General features: G+C 61.2%; 1 protein-coding gene across 3 annotated transcripts in view; it reads right to left on the minus strand.

The window, feature by feature from the left end:
- Positions 1–18,888, minus strand: part of SLC38A12 (solute carrier family 38 member 12) — a 57,609-nt gene that overhangs the window by 28,642 nt on the left and 10,079 nt on the right. For 2 of the 3 annotated variants that reach the window (XM_008252132.5, XM_089317680.1), the window contains 6 exons: positions 17,478–17,599; positions 15,298–15,379; positions 14,810–14,906; positions 14,266–14,346; positions 11,254–11,353; positions 10,800–10,908 (listed from right to left, as the gene is read on the minus strand). In XM_008252132.5, coding sequence (XP_008250354.3) covers positions 10,800–10,908; positions 11,254–11,353; positions 14,266–14,346; positions 14,810–14,906; positions 15,298–15,379; positions 17,478–17,599 — 591 coding nt within the window. Of the gene's footprint in view, positions 1–402; positions 520–10,799; positions 10,909–11,253; positions 11,354–14,265; positions 14,347–14,809; positions 14,907–15,297; positions 15,380–17,477; positions 17,600–18,888 lie in introns of those variants that run through there. The other variant, XM_089317681.1, reaches the window with a different exon arrangement.

Raw genomic sequence — 18,888 nt, forward strand, 5'->3', positions numbered from 1 at the left:
GGCCTAGTCCCTTCTTAAACCTTGCATCCTGTGAACTGGTTACTGTCTCTGCCTTGGAAAAGACGTCGAGAGGGATTAAGTAATCTAAAGTCTCACAACTACTCAGGTGAGGAAGGGGGAGGAGAGCCCAGGTCACCCAAAGCCAAAGCCCGCTCCCTCCTCTAATTATGTCCTTTGGAAGGGCTGCTGGCCTCCGGGTGGGAGGGGGCTGTGCTGGCCCTGGCAGGGCTGCTGTTTCTGTCACCGTCTCATTGGAGGACAAGCCTGTGTGGTCTCTGTCTCAGCCGAGAAGCCAGATGGTAGCTGGTGGTGGGCAGGCTTCCAAGTATTTGATGCCAGAGCTGCAACCCGTGTGGTTTGGGGGAAAAGATAAATACTGTGGAAACCCACACCGTCACTCACCGAATGATAAGCCCCCAGGGTTTACAGAGGACACTCCAGCTCCTCCCAGGTGTGACAGAGGAGATGGCATCCAGCACCCGCGTGTCCAGGTGGAAGGCGGAGAGGCCTGGTCTTGGGCTGGAGAGGGACAGAGGGGGTGCGTGTGAGGCTGTGGGACATGGGGGGGCAGGGCTGGGGGCTCTGCCTGGAGCAGCGGACGGCTGAGAAGCAGGCACCGCTTCTAACAGGTTCCTGCTCGCCACGCAGGTGCAGAGGGGCTGGCCTGGAGAGTTCAGGACCCGAGCGAAGACAGCTTCTCACTGCTGCCCTGCATCCAGCACCCAGACTGGGGTGCTCTCACCCTTGCTGAGAGCAGCCAAGACTAGATGATGAGCTGCACCTCTGGGAAGGGAGGGCCTAGGGGCCGGTGTTGTGGCATAGCCGGTAAAGCCACCACCTGCAGTGCCGGCACCCCATACAGGCAGGGGTTTGAGACCCGGCTGCTCCACTTCTGATCCAGCTCTCTGCTGTGGCCTGGGAAAGCAGTAGAAGATGGCCCAAGTCCTTGGGCCCCTGCACCCATGTGGGAGACCCGGAAGAAGCTCCTGGCTCTGGATAGGTGCAGTTCTGGCCATTGTGGCCAACTGGGGAGTGAACCACCAGATGGAAGACTCCTCTCTCTCTCTGCCTCTCCTTCTCTCCCTGTGTAACTCTTTCAAATAAATAATAAATAAATCTTTAAAAGAAAAAAAAGGAGGGGGGAGGGCCTAGCTGCATCCACCAAGCAGGCCTGGGAGCCGGGGGAGGGATCTGTGCCAGTGTCTGGCTGTGTGTCCAACGGTGGCAACTGAGGGATTATAAAATCCAATTAATGCCATGGCAGGGATGGGGCTGGGGGAGGAGATGTGGCCAGAGGAGGGGCCCCGGGCTCAGTGTGGAACGAGGGGGCGCTTGTTGGACTGCAGAGCAAGGCTGAGGCTCCCCAAGGACCCAGAGCTGTGGCGGTGCCTGGTGGCCCTGGAGGACACAGACCCACGAGGGTGGGCAGTGGTGGAAGAGAAGGCTCCAGAAGATGGCCAGGACCGGCCCAGCAAAGAGTCTAGACACGGCCTCCTCCGAGTTTTAGGCAGATTTACCTACAGCCAGTCTGGAAAGACTGAGATTAAGACAATCCTCATGACCCTGACGCTGGCTGGCAGAAGGCCTGGGCTAACGCGGGCTGCAACATGGAGTCCCTACTCTGAGAAGGGCACCCTCCCAGCACCAAGGCCGTCCTGGTGTCAGGGGACCCTGCACAGGGCCCTCTCTGTTCTAACCTGACGAGGTTCATAGAGGACCTCGACCATTTGAGCTATGAGTATGGGCGGGGAAGAGCAGTGGCGCCGTTCATTCCTAGGGACAGATGAGCAACGGCGTCATCCCCGACCCCCCCGGGAGCCTGCGGGACAGGGCGAGGGGCTGGCGTGTGCAGGACTAGGCAGGCTCTGGAGAAACACCGAAGACAAGAAGAGAACGAGGACTGAGGAGGGAGGCAGGGCTCCGCACAAGGGGGGTGGAACCTGCCCACTCCAGAAGACAGCAGCTGCCCGCCTCTTCCCAGCTCTGCTGGCGGAGGAGCGACGGCAAGACCAGAACTCCAGGACAGGCCCGTGGTTCACAGGCTCTCACTGCTTAGCTCCTGGTACTGCGCCACAAACCACCTTGTCTCGTTTACTTCTGCTGGATGTTGGGGAAGGGAGAGGGGCTGGGAACGCGACCTCGCACATGACAAAGCTGGGGCACGTCTGCTTGGCCACAGGCGGCCGGGGTCAGGGAGACACTGCAGGGGCCAGAACAGAGGTCAGCTCGTCCCAGGAATGAAAGGACTTGAAAGGAGTGAGTGAGTGGCAGAGGCGTGGGGGCCCACTGGGCCATCGACCCCACCCCTCGCCAACCTCACATCACAAGCGCTCACACCCCAACCACCCGATGCTGCCTGGGAGGCGCCGGCTCAGGTGCTCAGTGGTGGCGATGCAGGCGCCCCGCAGCTCACCTCTAGGCACCGGCTGGAATCCCACTGCTCTTCGAGTCTGCAATCTGGCCCTCAACCCCTGCCCCAGGACCACCACGGGGAGGCAGCGCCTCACCCTCTGTGGCTCCACTGCCTGGAATCTGCCGAGGCTCCCCAGGGGTTGCAAGGTGATCACTGGAGATGCTCTCGGCGTCCCCGCCTCCTCATTCCACACGGAACAGGAAGGGCGACGGGGATGGTGGTGGGAAGGCTCTGCGCTGGGGGCAGGGAAGGAGGGAGGGAAGTCAGGTGCCTGGAGCGTGGGAGCACGCAGGCCGAGCTGGCTCCACCCCTCCCCTGCTGCCGTCTGACCTCCAAATAGCTGGGAACTGAGTAACCTTGGAGGCAGGGAAAGAGGGGAGGCGCTGCATCAGGCAGGCTGGTTAATGAACTCCCTGGCTGCTGGTCAGCAAGGGATGTCCTCCATGGGGGGCTGGTGGGCTGAGGAGTCTGCAGCCCCTAATGAGCAGCTTCAGAGGAAGCCAAGAGACCACCTGCTAGGGACAGGGAGGTACCCGGTAGCCTCAGGAGCAAGGTGGCCACTGGCAAAGGGTACTGTAGAGCCCCTTTCCTTGAGGATGCCCACCCTGGAGACAGCCTGGCCCCCACCTGTTGGGAGCACATTAGGCCTCAGGGCCAGGATGTCACCTGTGGCACCAGGCTGCAGACCTGTGGACAGCCTGGGAAGGCACAGGCAGTCCCTGACTGTGCCCACAGCGGTGCCCTGGGAAGCTGGGAGACCAGGTGCTGCCAAGACCCGCCCCCTGGGCAGGATTCTCGGAGGGAGGAGCATACAGAATCACCCTCAGCACTGTGTGAAAATGCAGATTTCAGGGCTCTGCAGCTATAGACCCTGCCGCCTGAGGGCTGGCGTGGGGCCCAGGCAGCCTCATGCTGGTGGGACCAGACTTTGAGGACCAACTGAGGCCCCTGCTCCTGATGCAGACATCACCCTCTGCAGGGGTCTTCCAGCGACGGTCAGCACCCAGTGTCAAACCCTGGGCCCACGTTCTCTTCCCATCGGGGCTTGCAAGGAATGTCTCAATTCATGGCTGAAGGAAGTTCCGGCCACATCAAGCTAAACCTGTCCTGTATAGCCTGTGCCCTTCCTGCTAGAGCCACACTCGTGGCCCCTGCCCTGCGACACTACCTGCTCTCTGCTCATCCACGACACCCTGAGATCACGTTAATCAACCAGATGCCAGCATTAATATGCACCTGCCTAGTCAGCTCTGCGAAGCTCCCATGATACCCACACCCCACATCTCCCTGCAGGCTGACAGCCTCTGGGGTCTCGGGGGCAGGTGCACGGAGAATGTGCACACTCATAGCATTCTGGAGCCAGCTTGGGCAGGGCCAGTGCTGCTGGCTGGGACACCGTGACCTGGGGAAGCAGGGTTATTACTTTAGAGTGAGTGCTCTATCTAATTAAACAATTACTGCCAGGGCCCTGGGGCAGTTTAAAGACACCAGCCTCTGCTTATAAACATGCAGCCCTAACAGAGCGTGCATGGCTCAGGGTGTCGCTCAGCCCCACAAAACGGCAGGGCCACCAAGTGCTGCAGACCAGCCAGTGGGATGGAAGCAGCGACACGGAGTGGGGGAAGGAAGGCAGTTTGGCACACGCGGTGTCAGGCTGGTGAGCACAAACTATTTTGAGCACATTTCATACTTTTCTAAAATGATGGAGAGGCTGGGGGGTTCTGCAGGATTTTTTTTCCCTTCACAATGAAGCAACAAAAAGGGGGGAAGGAAAGGTTCTGAAATCAACAACCAGGGCATTTCCTTAAAGACTATCAGTCGTTTTTAGCTCTCTGCCCAGAAACGGAGGTTTTGGCGGCACAGAGGGATGCAGAGCGTGGGCTCCTAGGCTTCTGGGGTCTGCCTGGAGCCCAGCTTTCCAAGGGAAAGACTGGAATTGTCCAGGCCCAAGCTCAGGGGCTTGGGAATGGAGGCACACCAGGTCTTCGTGCCCAGTTGCATTACTCGCAAACAGGGAGGGCTCAGGCTTCAAGGCCAGGGTGTGCCTGGGATCAGTGTGAAGTGTGTTTAAAAATGGTCCTGAAAAAGCACAGTGCAGAAGGTCCCCGGCAGGGAGCAGCGCTCCCCACGGAGACCTATTTGGAAGCCTCCCAAGCAAACTGGCCGGTGCACGAGCGTGGGCTGCAGGTGCACGAGCGTGGGCTGCCGGTGCACACAACAGCTCACCAAATGTGCCCGGCTCAGGGGAACATGCAGGGCGGTGGGGGGCACTCCTGGTTACTTCTCTCGGGTGGGCTGCTGGCAACGCCCACCCCACCGCACACAGCAGGCGCTGGGCTTCCGCACCTGTGCACAAGGATACTCGGAGACCTCCTTTTACTCGAGAGCTGGGCTCCTGAAGTTCTGTTTATAAACAATTTTCTCGGTACATTGTCAATGCATCGGGGAAACCGAGTACTTACGAGAAACCTGGGGCAACTCTTTCTGCAAAGACATCACTTGGCCCCAGGCAGTGACCCCTTGCATGCCTTTTGCACATTTGGACTTGCATCGCAGAGTTCCTCTAGGGTGGGGGTTGGCAGCAGCCCATCTCGATTTACTTCCCGGGAGAGTTGGAAGTGGGGGTGGGCCAGGGGCTGAGCAGCCAGGGTCTCCCTCCTGTGCACGGAGAGGCGGGCTTGCTGTGGGGAGGTGGCATTTGCTGTGCGTGTCCCTCCCAGATGGTGGAGATGGTGCTGGAGAAAGTGGGACGTCCCAGCAGGGCCAGAGGGAGGCTCAGCTGCCAAGGGGAGAAAGGACGGTGGGGGAAGAAACCGGTCCCTGCTGCCCATCCTCTAAGCTGAAGCATCAGGCACCGGCCGTGGAGGGCGTGATGGATGGTGGGCTTAATGCCAGCCGACAGAACCTGTGTCCCCGAGAGCTCCATTAAAAATAAAACAACGCTGCAGGAGGCAGGGGCCTGGCCGAACCCCAGAGGTGTGGAGTCAGGGCAGGGGTCACAGCGTGCTCGGGGGATGTCACTCAGGGCTGCCCTGAAAGGTGAAAGACCGCTGGGACCAGGCTGGGCAGGTGCAGGGAGGACTGAATCCAGGTACCAGCAGCAGTGGGGGTGGGGGGCTCGTGGGGGCCCTGGGCAGAGGCTGCCCAGACAGGTGAGTGTCACAGTGAGTGACAGGTAACCTGAATCCATTTAGAGAGGGCGGGGGGTGGGGATGGGAAAGCTCACTGCAAACAAGAAGCCGCTCTTGGGCCGAGAAGACAGGCAGCTCCCTGGGAGGGAAAAGAAAGGAAGAAAGAAAAACACAGGCCTGCCCCGTGTTACTGATTTCCCTGAACAGAAGAGAGAAGCTGATCCTTCACAGCCAGTCACTCGCTGCTGGCAGTGAGCGCTCACTCCGCTCCGGGCACGCGGCGTCTGTCTCGGTAAGCGGCTCACATGCTTTGAGGAGCGGGGAAGAAATTCCTTCTTCCAAGACCTGATGTGCCAGGATGCAGGGGGCTCAGTGCTGGTGGGGACCAGAGGGACCCCAAGACCCAGATCCCTACCCGAGGCTCAGGATGCACTCCGTGCCCCCTGAGCCACACCCTTGATGGTGGTGGGCCCAGGACTACTCCACTCCCTGCACTGTGGGGCACGTGACTGTGACAGCCATCTTGCCACGGGCCGGTGGGCAGGAGAGAAAGGCAAACCAACCCCACTTTCTGGAAGGAGGAGCTGACGAGGGCATGCTGAGGAAAAGGAAAGCAGGTGGCCTCTGGCATTCCTGGGGAGTCCCACAGGGTCCCCCGTTACAGAGGCACGGATGTCCCAGACCCTGTGAGCAACGCCCTCCCCTTCCTCGGCACCCAGGAGCCTCCTGACTTGGTCTGCTTTGGTGCAGGGCCGAGTCCGACGGGCAGGAAAGCACGCGTTACTCAGAGAAGGGAAGTGCTGACGAGCTCACGTGTTTGCTGGGTGGCGGCTTTGGTCTCCAGACGGGACGAGCCCCGTGACCCTTCCCTGGGGACACTGCGTTTCTTGCCTCGCCCCCCGGAGGGGTCACCTTTCCCAACATCGCTTGGCCGGGACCCAGGCTCCAGACACCACACACAACCCAGGCAGCGCTCGGCTCTGTCCTGGTGGAGCTGTGCTCTCTCTGGGGGCCCCACCGGCGTAGAAAACGTGGAGGTCCCGTGAGGTCACTGCCGCTCCGCACACTTGTTGCTTCCTGTTCATTTTCCCTCCTCACTGGTCTCGGAGGCCTCTAGGCCACCTCCTGCCCCAGAAGTGGTAAGAATAAATATTCAAGTGGTGGCAGCAGTGACCCACTTAGGAGCAGATGCCACAGCCCCGGGGCACAGCGGCTGAATGAACAGAGGCCACGGCGGCGAGGGAAACATCTTGGGAAGGGGGCTCCACTGCGGCCCCTCTGGAGTGGCCAGGGAAAGTCTGCGGCACCGCCCAGGAGAGAGGGAGGCAGGCAGGACGTGCAAGCACACACCACCCACCGGACGGACGCCCGGGCCCTCTGCAGAGGTCAGGCTCTGAATCTGTGTGGCACCGGCTGCCGCCCTGTGTCAACAGGGCAAGAGCACTGGGCTGAGTCGGGAAAGGAGCCCCCGTCCGCGTCCGCTCTGTGGCCCCAGGGAAGCTGTCTCTGAGTCTGTCTGCGCCACTGTAGAATGGGATGGCGCCACGTCCCGGACCTCGTGGCTGGGAGGCCTGCACGGGAGATGTGAAAGTCACTGGTGACAGGCTGCACGCACGGCAGACAGCGCTTGGTGGGGAGGAGCTGTCAGAGCCTGGCACGGCGCTGCCGGCCGCTGCCTCGCTCCCTTCTCCAGCGCTCACAAGAAGGGTACCGTCTCCTTGAGTGGTACTGTTGGGGGAAGCCGACTGCTCTGCGAAGGGGAAGACGTACTGCTCCACTGATGTGAGCTGACGGGGCCAGTGTCGCTGCGCGGGACAGAGCTGAGACGGAATCAGAACACGAGCTTGGGGGAGGAGAGGAAACAGGGCCCGGATGGAGCCCTCCTGTGCTACCTGGAGCCCGAATCTCGGACTGAGCCGCTCCTCTGGGAAGAGAGCCTGGCAGACAGAGCTCTCCTGTCCCTACTTCTTCAGGGAGCCGTCTGCACGGTCTGGGAACGGAGCCCTTGGTGCAGGGGGTGGTGGCTCCTCTGCCAGGCAGCTGTATCTCTCCCCCCAGTCACCTGTGCCGTGGAGGTGGAGCTACAGCTCCTAAGTTCAAGCCAGGGTGACCTTGTGCTGTCCCAAGGCGGCCCACGAGGGGCCCCCCGCTCCACATGGCCAGTTGGTGGCCGGGTCTCCAGCCAGGATAAGCTCCGCTCTGCCATCTGTGCCCCTGGCTCTACGTGGCCGGCACCTGCTAGGTGACCCAGTGGCACCAGTCCACCTGTAAGTGGCCGATGCTGCTCACTCTTCCAAGTGGCCAGGAGCTTCCAGCACTCGGGAGTCCCCACTGCCCCCCAGGGTTTCCCTGTGACACTCTCTAGGAGGAAGGACACCCTGGCAAATGTGGCGAAGAAAGGCTGGGAGGCTGCAGAACGCGGAAGGGCAACAGGGCAGTGGGCAGCACCCACGGCCCCAGGGGAGAACAACGTGCTGCCCAGCACCATGGCTAGCCCGAGTCCCAGGGAGAGCAGATTTGGGCGCAACCCGACACCTTCACCGCTGGCCTCTAGCCCCTCTAGCCCTTCTGTACAGGAAGGAACGAAATGCCACAGAAGCTGAGTAGAAAGAATCCCAAATGCTCGCCAGCCTGGATTCAAGGCTGGAGCGGCCGCTGGGTCAGCCTAGAGCCCTCGTGGGGCAGCAAGTGAGTCACAGGACCCCCTCCCCACAGCACCCTGGCTTCCCCAGGAAGGAGGGAGAATCTGACTCATACGGGCTGCACCGGGCATTGCAGGATGTGGACAGGGTCTCACAAGGCGTGAGGCGGGGATGAGGAATTTTCCATTTGTTAAGGTCAAGGCTTGGGGAGGCGACTGGTGGCTGATGGTAGAGAAAGCTTTTGCGTGTGTGTGTGTGTGTGTGCGTGCGCACCCTGGAGAAGTTAACATCCCGAATAGTCTCCTCCTGTGTGTGCTTCTCAGATCACTCCCAGGGGGCTTTGGGAAAATAAACCACAACACAGACACCTGTGTCCTGGTCCCCCAGAATGGCAGGAAGAAGTGGATGCTACTGGGCCCTTGAGATGCAAGGCCAGGTATGGGCATCGTCCCTGAGACTAAGAGGTGATGTGTGCACAGGGACAGGGACGCTCCGACCATCACCCTCCAACCTGCTTGCCGTTCTGCTGAACATCTGGGGGAACCAAATGTCTGGCACCACAATCAGAAACAGGCAGTGGTGGCAGGAGGCACAGGGGAAGCCTCTAGAAGGGACGGGCAATCTTCTGAATGCCTGGGGCCGGGGGAGGATGGCCCTGCTCTCTGGGATCTGCAGTGGCCCCTCGGTGGCATGCAGCTCCCTGACCTGCGTGAGGACACAGAGGGAGGTGCCCTGCAGGTGGGACCTGGGAGGGAAAGATGCTGCTGTCCTCGCGTGAGGGCTCAGAACTCACAGGGGGAAAGCTGCACCTGCCCCCTCCCCACCAGCTGCCCTGCGCCTCCCAGCTCACCCCGGGTGCGGAGGGGCTGCCGAGTGTTGAGAGCGCCGGGACCGAGGGCCGGGGGGCTCTGCGGTTCTGTGGAGCCCTAGACCCTGGCAGGCACATGCTGAGCTGTCAGGAACTTCTGAGATGGCGCCCAGGCCTGTCTGCCTCAGCTCCCGCCAAACCAGGTAGAGGAGCACGCGTAAACCAAGAGCCTTCAGTGGGAACCAAAGCCCCCCGGTGGACTGGAGTGTGGGAACAGGGGTGGCATCGGCCCCCCCAGAGGACACGGGCCCCCGAGGGGCAGCCCCCGCTTCCTGTCTCGGGAGCCGGTGCCAGCGGTGCTAGTCACAGCTCTGAGAGAGGAGTCATCCGGGAGAGACGGGCAGTGATTAGTGCCTGTCCACCTTCCTGAAGTTGGGTCAGAGGGTCACGGAGATGCAGGGAGCGAGGCGTCTGTCACTTGAAAGCTTCGTAGGAATGAGTGAAGGGCCAATTGAACAAGGCAATCATAATGCTCTGAATAATTTACCGGGCAAATGGCAGCAGCGGACAGCCCCAGCGCTTGGGCTCTGCTTGGGGCCAGGGTGTGCCAGGCAGGGTCTGCCCGGACTGCAGCGGCCTCCCCAGCACCCACCTGAGCAGCTCTGCCCTGGAGCCTCCCGGCCGCCTGCCTCGTCACTTCCTCCTGCCCAGCCACACTACTTAGTCATCCTTTTACCACTTTCACCCAACACAGGGACTGGAATGCGAAGGGCCCAATGAGGCCTGAGCTGTGCTGCCCCACGCTGGTATGGAGACGCCATCCTGCCCCAGGGACAGACCCCTGGCTGCAACGGAACACGTAAGAGCAGAAACACACGCCGTCACGCGGCTGTTTCAGAAACAAAGAGGAAAAGAACGGGCGTCCAGGGCCCAGGCCACTTCAGTCGGTCCGTGGGGTGGGGCAGAGAAGCCAAAGGAGCCCACTCAGCGGCCCTCGAGGTTAACAAATCCGGACCCGAACTCCGAGCTGGCAGGGCCTGCGAGACCTCCGCCAGGACCGAGGCCAACCCTGAGAGGCTCTGCTCCCCCCAGATCAGTAAGTGGCCACGTGGCCAACTGTGTGTCACCTAGCACACCTAAATCTGTGTCAGGGCTGAGCGGGACCAGGAGCAGCGGAGAATATTAATAGACACTGCGAAAGTTCAAGGGAAACATTTCAGAGTCCTGCCTGCAAAGCGGGCAGAGATAAATAACGGCTCTCGTTTTGTCTCTCGCTGGCGGAGACCCTCCCCCACCCCCTCCCCTGCCATGGCACAAAGCAGGCAGAATGAGCCTAGAGATTCATTCCTTCTCCGATCACAGAACACAGCTGGCCCATCCTGCCCCAGCTGGAGACCCTGGCTATGGTCAGGGTCAGCTGTCAGGACTCGGTCTGGCCTGCCCAGCCAGCAGACCCAGCACCGACCCCCATGCTCTTGGGCTGGCCAGGAGCAAGGTCAAAACTCAGCAAGCCCGCGGGAGATGAGCTTTTGCTAAGTGCCCCGGAAACCCTGAGCCAAGTTTACAACAGTTCACAGCCCCGCAGCTGGCAGGGACCCGCATGCCAACTGCCAACCACATCGACCGTTGAGGCCTGGCTGCCTCACTCTGGGGCTAGTTTCAGTGACGCAGTCCACCGGGACACAAGGAGGTGCAGCCCCTCCTCTCTGGGGAAGGGTCTTACCAGGAAGTAAAGGCAGTTTGAACGGCCTCAGCCACCCAACGCAGGCTGGGCCGCGGACAGGAGCGGGGCTGAGGGCACTCACCAAGTAGATGCGGTAGGCGTCCCCCCGGCGCAGGGGCCCCCAGCACTGGTCGGTGTCATTGTATTTGGTGTCGGCCTCCACGCCGCAGGAGTCGTTGCCAGTGGCACTGCTGTTGGAGAGAGCAAGGGGAGAGCTGGGGGCTCAGGGCCGCCTTCCTGGCTTGGCTGGGAGGAGACAGGCGCCATCCCCTCCGCAGCTGCTTCAGCGCCGTGATGTGACCCCTCACAAAGCCCCTTTCACAGCGTCTTTCAGGGAGAACCCCACTGGCTCCTGTCGCACTGTTTCCTAATGACTCAAGAGCCCTTGGCAGGAATCCCAACTATCTTCCCAGCAGGGCAGGGCTGGGACAGTGGGGCAGAGCACGGTCAGTTGTGGACTGGCCTGGAGGCATGCTTCTACCCCGACCGCTCTGCTCCTACTGGTCAAGGAAGCCCAGCACGGGGCGGGCACTCACCAGGTCACCTGCATGAGGGAGAAGGGCACTGCCGCAGCGTAGATGGCCAGGTCCCCATACAGGTAAATGATGATGCAGAAGTAGAACAAGTTGACTCCCACTGGAAGGAACAAAGCCATCAGTCAGGGAGCCCGAGACACATGTCTGCGGCCTTTTTTTGGTGACTAAATCTCCACCCCTTCCATAGCTTTCGGTTCTCCAAGCCACCTGATTTTCCACAGGAGTAGAAAAATGACCCTCAAGTCTGTCTGCTGCCTTGTCTGGCAATGCTGTGATGGTGGCAGGAGACACGTCAGCTCGTGACTGTCACCTGACAGAGGGCTCGGTGAGCCTGGAGGTCGGGCAGGTTTTGCATCCAGGCGGGTGCATGAGGAGCGTGAGGCACGACTGGCCTGGGGGGAACCAGAGGGGCCTTCGTGCTGCGGTCAGGTAGCAGGGGAAGAGAGGAGAGGTGCCCGAGCCAGGAGTGGAACCCCAAGGTGTGTCGGGGCCAGGATCCCTACTGTGCAAGCATGGGGCTCTAAGCACAGCCTTCGATGGGAAGTCAGGCCCAGCTCTGCGAAGCTGAAACCAAGAGGGTAACGAGCACTTGATTTCCTTGGGGTGGATGCTTGGTGTAGTGGGCTAAGACTCAGCCTGCAGCACCAGCATCTATATGGTTCGAGTCCCGGCTGCTCCACTTCCGATCCAGCTCTCTGCTACGGCCTGGGAAAGCAGTAGAAGATGGCCCGTGTCCTTGGGCCCCTGCACCCGTGTGGGTGCTCCTGGCTTATGGCTTTGGATCAGCCCAGCTTCTGCCACTGCAGGCATCTGGGGGGTGAACCAGCGGATGGAGGGCCTCTCTCTCTCTCTGTAACTCTCCCTTTCAAATAAATAAATAAATCATTAAAAAAAAAAAAAGCCCTCAATTTCTAAAGACCAAGTGCCTCCCTCTCAGTCTGGTCCACTTCCAAGCTGGGCAGAGATGGTGCTCACGACGACCCCTCCTCCCTCCATGCCGCTGCAGCTCCCCGGCTCCAGACGCAGCCTGAGGCAGGGCCTGGGACGTGGGGCTCTTGGCCTCATTCCATCAGACCCACTCTGTGACTCCGGCAAATCCCCAGTCGTCTCTCATCCTGAGAATCCCACGTGTACCACCTCCACGTGGATTCCCGCTGTAAAGACCAGGCGCAGAAGCCCTGGAAGAAGCGGCTGGGCCTCTACAACGTGGGGGCACGGCCCAAGCGGCCAGTCTCGAACTCCCCTTCAGACTTAAGTGCTCAAGTGTTTGATGTTACTGGTCTCAAGTTGCTGGCTTCTCTGAGAGCAGGAAAAAAATGAAGTGACAGCTCCCTGCTAATCCTGTGGCTCAGAAGAGCCTGCAGGGTCCCGAGGGGCAGAGCTAGGACATGGCAGCCTGGGCCCTGTGAGGTCAGCTCTGCGCCTGGGAGTCTGGGAGGAAAAGACCAGAAAATATGATTCTTGAGAGGACCCAGGAGGGCCTTGGCCTGCTTTCTGGTCATCCTGGTGGCAGGTCCTTCCTGCCATAAGGGAGGGCCTTGACGTGCAAGCTCAGGGCCTGCATCGCTCAGGCCCCGGCGTCTCGGCCTGCCCTCCGCGAGGCGGTGGTGACCCTCCCTGCCACCTGCCAGCGGCACCAGTACCAGTGCTGCACATGAACTGCCCTGGGCCCTCAGTGACCAACACGTTCCACTGCTGGACACAGGGCGGAGGGTCAGGGCCCATCCTGAGGGGAGGCCAAGGAATGCACCTGATGCTGCTGCCCACGAGAAATGAGCGGGGCCCCGAGGGAGCCCTCCGGGGAGGGAGGCAGCCCTGCCAAAGGCGAAGGTGCCACACAGACACCTGTGTGTTAGGAAGGGAGTGGGGGGGGTCCCCGGCCCCTTCTGAGGATACACGGATATGTCTGAGCCCAGCTCCGAGCGTCGTGAACTCGGGGGTGTGACTGCGAGAGACCAGGGACGCTACAGTGCCCAGGGCGGGCTCCACAACAAAGAATGGCCTGGGCCTGGGGGTTCTTGTGGAGGAGGCGGTGGCAGCGGCTCCCGCCAAGCGGGGGCGGGGGGGGGCTGTCCTCATGCTAGGAGCCTGGTTGGGGTCGGGGTTGGCAAATCCAAGCCACTGGTTCCTAGGATTCCTAAAGAAGCCAGGGCAGACTGCAGAACACGAGAACACGGTGTGTGTTGTCCCTTGGATGTGCCTCTTCCAGGAGGAAACCCTAAAGCCCTCCTGGCCCAACGAGGTGGGGGTGACAGAAGTGAATCAAAGGAAGAGCACAGAAGCAGGCTGGCCACGGCCAGCGCAGTCCTGACGAGTTCTGGAAACCTCTGCAAGGCTGGTCCAGGAGGGAGTGCAGAGCCAGGACCTCCCCTGACGGTCACCGCCCCCTGGACCAGATGCATTGCCAACCACAGCCTGGACGCTTAACCCCACCAGGGACCTTGACGAAGGGGCAGGAAACCTCCCAGGACAGCTGTGAGGGGAGGGGCCCACAGAGATCCTGACTCTGCAGCAGAGTCCGACAAGTCTGGGATCAAAAACTCTTCCTAAAGAGCTCATCTTCCAGAAGAACGAGATCTGCTAGGGGGCATCAAAGGTCGTCACTGGGCCCCCTGGGGGGACACCTTCAAATCCCAGGAAGGAGCCCACAGGGATCAGGACCAGACTGAGGGCTCTCAAGCCCACAGCAGCCCTGGGAACGGGCTCCCAGCGCCCTCTGCTGGTCACCAGGGAGTCATGGCCACGCGTGCGCACAGCAGATCCTGTCTGTCAGGTGTCGTCCCAGGCAGGAGAGGCCACGAGAAAACAGCAGTTAGAGGGACTCAAGCGAGAGGCACAGAGCTCCCGGCAGCCTCCACCGGCTGACCGCTGCCGGGGCAGGAGACAGCGTGGGCTCTCGGAGCGCGCTTTGGGAGCAAGCCCACCGGGGCTCCCCCCATCTCCTCATGGTCAGAGCACAGCCCCAGGGGGGCCTGGCTGTCCCTCCCCTGTGCCCGCCCCGAGAACGTCTACCTTTGCTGAAGAACATGGAGGCCATCTGTCCCATCTCCACACGGTCTGTGATCTCAAAAAGGCCAGGAGAGCCACGTCTCTCTGCGAACCCACAAGAACAGGGAGATGAGATGGCTCCCCCATCGGTGCAGCTCACAGAATTCTCCAGAAGTCTGACAGCATCAAGCGTCTCACTCGCTGGAGGAAATTCTCCCAGGTCCAGGAGGGGACTCGGGGATACTCCTTGGGCTGGGAGCCCTGGCCTGGCCCGGCCGAGGGTGAGGCAGCAAGGAGAGGGTGGGAGGAGCAGAGAAGCCGGGGACCCATCCCACTCCAGTTTCCACTTTCCCAGGCATCCGGTCATGACAGTAACAGGAGAGGTGGGCAACTGAGGCACGGAGGTCAAGTAACGTGCCAGGTGGGTGGCAGAGGCAGTGGGCCAGGCCTGTGTCCTGTTTCCTCTCCCAACGGTGTCCACGGGGTGTCCACAGGGAGCCCCCCAGGGCCTTCTTGCCAGGAAAGGGAGCCCACAGACCGCAGGAAGTGCCGAGATCCCAAGACTTACGCACAGACAGGATGGGCCGTCTCTCCGCCCGCTCGTAGCTGTCCTGGGCGAGAACGTCGCTGTCTGAGGCCGTGGAGGAGTCGTCGTCTTCCTCCTCCTGAGGGTTGGGGGTGGGGAGGGGGGAGGGGGGAGGGGAAGGAGGAGAGAAGCAGTCTACAGCCACAGAAAATGCACGGCACAAGGCAAGCCCACGGCCTCTGTTCTTCCTTTCTAGGAGGTGTTGACCAGGAGGCTCTCAAACGTCCCCACTGCAGGGGCACAGTCAGCAGGGCTCCCAGGCACGAAGGTTCAGGGCTGAGCTGGCACTCGCAGGGGCGGGGGCGTGCAGCCACGACGTGGACTCGGTGGAGGCTGTGTTCACGCTCTCGGCTTGCTCTGCTCTGGGCCTCAGCCCGGGGCAAGGCTCCGGGGGGCGCTGGCGGCCAAGGTCGGCCCTGGGTACAGGACTGAGCAGAGGCACAGCTCAGGGACAGGGGCGATGCACCCACCTTGTGGCTCTCCATCCTCTTCCAGTGGAGCTGTGCGTTGGCCGCGGCCATGGCCTCGATCACGAAGGTGGTGGTCACGAAGCTGCAGGGGAGGCCAGGTGTTAACTGCCAGAGGCAGCAGCGCGGGAGACGAAGGAAAAGCGGCGGGCGGCCAGCACCGAGCATTCTCTCCTGAGTGGCTCCCTAGAGAACTTTCAAGAGGTCTCGCCTGGTAAAACGTGTGCATGTGCACACCCGACGGCTTGTGCGCGGACTATTTCCCATGCATGGGAGAGGTTACAGAGAAACAAGCCGATGCGAGGGAGTGAGCTGGGGGCAGCGAGAGGTGACACGGGGACAGGACGCAGGGTCTGCTGGGGACAGACAGGACATGAGGCTCTGAGCTGCTGGAGGAGGCGGTTCCCAAAGGGCCCCCACGGCTTCTGTAAGGACGGCGGGCAGCTCTCCTGTCCTTGCTAGGACACAGACAGGCGGTCGGCTCCGGATCGCATCCACAGACGGACGGAGTGCGGGCATGGGTAATTGAAAAGGAAACTTGGCGCGGGCAGGGCTTTTACCTTCCGGATTCTCTGGCTCTGAGTAACAGGAGCCCCAACCAAGAGGGGCACTGGGAGAGGGGACCAGACGCTCGCCTGGAAGTCGACTAGAGGGGAAAAGTCACCTTTGGCTTTCCTTTGGGAGAACCTCAGCGGGAGACGCAGGGGCGGGCTGCAAGACCTGAGCCAGGAATCCAAGCCGGCCACGACACTGGGGATGAGCCTTTGTGTGTCTCTTTCCTGAGGTCAGCAGGGTGCCTGCCTGGACCGCCCTCCTAGAGGGCTGACCCCTGCCCCTGGCCGCCTCCACAGTCAGGTGGCTGCAGCAAGGAGCCACAACCAAGCCCCCTCTGGTGGGGGAGGGGAGCCAGCCCTGGAACTCCCACTCCCTCCGCCCCCAGCGCCGCTGAGAGGTTTCTCATTATCTTGCTTAAGTGACCATTTTCAGGGCTTTAGCTTTTCCCTTCTCTTTGGAAGTAAAACTAAAATCCATCTTAATTAAGGCATCAAGAGACTGCTCGGGGCTGCAGAGAACCAACTCGTTGATCATGTTCAACAGGGATGAGCTGCGTGAGGAGGGGCTGCGACAGGGGCGCCCAGGAACCACCCCCCGCTCGGTGGCTGCCGCGAAGGTCCTTTAAAGGGGACTCCCAGAGCTCTCGGCAGCCAGGGCTTGCAGGCCACCAGCAGCCCGCACCCCAGGGCCACTCCAGCACCTCACACAAGAACCTGGAAACCACAGCCTCCTCCGGGCTCAGCTTCCCTGGCGCCTTCCTCCTGCCCTCCACGGCCCGGCCACGCTGCTCGAAACTGAGTCACCCCTGCCCTGCACCCTGCCCTGCACTTTCTTTTTTCCCACGTGACTCATCGCCTTCCACTGCTTCCTAACTACCTGCTGGTCTCCCCACAACATAAACTCAGCTTTGCCCGGGCAGGGATCCGTCTGTACCGTGAGGCACACTGGTCACTGGGAGGCACAGAGCCGCGCCGCCCCTTGCTCCCGGGGGAGGAGCTCTGGGAGTGTCTCCAGGCATTCCTTTCTCCCTCTTTGCTGCAGACCTGGCTTGGCCAGGGGGCCTGGGAGCACCTGGCCTGCAGTACTTGCAAAACTATCTCAGACCCACACGTGGAAGCCCTCAGAGTGACCTCGAGTGGAACTGAGCCCTCCCCCCCATACAAGGCACCTGCTGGTGACTCCCACACACCTGGCTCAAGAAGCAGGCGCCCCGAAGGTGTGGGGAGGCCCCAGGCGGGTGAGGTCATTCACCACTGATGCTTGCTTTGTGACTCACCCCAGGCAAATCCTGAGTCACAAAATGACTCCTTTATCACCTAAATCGTGGGTCAGAGTCTTTCTCCGTGGCTAGGTGGGATTTTTCTCAGTGAGCAGAACCAGAAAGCTCACAGCATAGACAGCACAGAGCAGCCAGCGTGCGGCCACACTCTCCAGGCCTATCAGATGTCTGAGTTTTATCTGCTCCAGTTGTGCCACTGCCCGGCCAGCAGACACCGCAGGAACTCTGTATCTGCCCTCCTGCGCCCGGTCACCCTGGAGACAGACACCTCCCACCCCTCAAGCACCCACCTGTTCAGAAAGAGATCGGGCACCCCAGGCCCCTGCGACAGCCTCCCCCAGCCTCTTACCTCATGAAGCCCAGGAACAGCAGCAGGAGGAGGCTGACCAGCCACCCGGCCGTGGCGAAGGCCTTGGGCATGGTGAGCGCGCCCGTGCCCACGATGAGGTTAAACATGTACACCAGCCCCACCTGGAAGCAACAGGAAGGACACTCAAGCCCAGAAACAGACTGGCTTCTGCCCCAGCAGCTCCCAGGGACCGCCCTGGGAGACAGCGCCACCGGGGAGGCCACAGCTGGCGCTCAGGTAGGGAGGCAGGAGAGAAGGGAGAACCGCACCTGGACCCTATGGGGCCGGCCCAGCGGCCAGGTGTCGGGCAGCCAAACACCAGCTCCTGGACGGTCTCCGAGGGCCAGCCTGGGTCTGCGACTGCTGTCATCCCTGCCACCCGCCAAGCATCTGTGATTGTTCAAACCCTCACCACAGGTGTTAGTGCTCAACCGCACACCTCCTGGGGACACAGCCAGGCACGAGGGTGCCCGGAACACACACCTCAAAGGAACTCCCAGGCTTCCAAGACAGCTGAGCTCCACCCACCCACCCTTGCGGCTGTCCTCCAGGACACTGATATTTGCACTGCGCTTTTCCTAGCCACCGCCCCGTACCAACATCAGGGAGTTTTATGAAAAAAAGAAAAAATCACTCATGTACCATAAAACGCACCCTTTCAATTCAGTGGGTTTTACTACTGTCGACATGCGTGGGCAGTCACCCCCAAGGAAACCCCACTGCCATTAGCAGCAAGTCCCCTCCAGCCGCAGCCAACCCTGGGGTGGCCCGTCGGGCTGCTGCTGGGGGATCCCGGCTCTGCTCCCACTGCAGCCACCTCGCCTCCTGCCCGGTCTGGCACACTCATTCCCCTCTCAGGATCTCCACCGTGGACCCCTGCTCTGTCACGAGGCGCTCCCCTTCCCCAGGTGGGCATCACTTAGTTTTTGTTTTTAAAGTTTTATCTATTTGAGAGGCAGAGTGGGGGAGGGGGAGGGGGAGGGGGAGGGGGAGGGGGAGGGGGAGGGGGAGGCTCCAGGCTCCTGGTTTCAGTACCATTCTGAGCCCCACCCGCTGGTCCCACTGAGCATGCCCCACCTGCCTCTTCCTCCCCAACCCTACTGGAAACCCAGGCTCCGCGGAGGCCCAGCACCTGCGCTCCTCGGTTCCCTGGGGCAGGTCCCGCAACAAAGGGCTCCTTCACCTAGGGGAGCAGCAGGAGCTCCCTGTTCCTCAAGGGGACGCCCTGGCATTTCCCACAGTGACTGCTCCGAACCTCATTCTTCAAAGCCCCAGGCCTGCGGTCCCCAGCACTCGGAGGTGAAGGCTCCATTTCCTACTTTATGGGGGGCACTGGGCCGTCTGATGTGCACCCAAAGTCTCACTCCTTCCTGGCTCCAAAAATCGGTGTCTTCGAGGTGGGCATTGCGGT

This window comes from Oryctolagus cuniculus, chromosome 17 (assembly GCF_051225735.1).
Source record: "Oryctolagus cuniculus isolate XC-2025 breed Fujian yellow rabbit chromosome 17, ASM5122573v1, whole genome shotgun sequence".
Classification (NCBI taxonomy): domain Eukaryota; kingdom Metazoa; phylum Chordata; class Mammalia; order Lagomorpha; family Leporidae; genus Oryctolagus; species Oryctolagus cuniculus.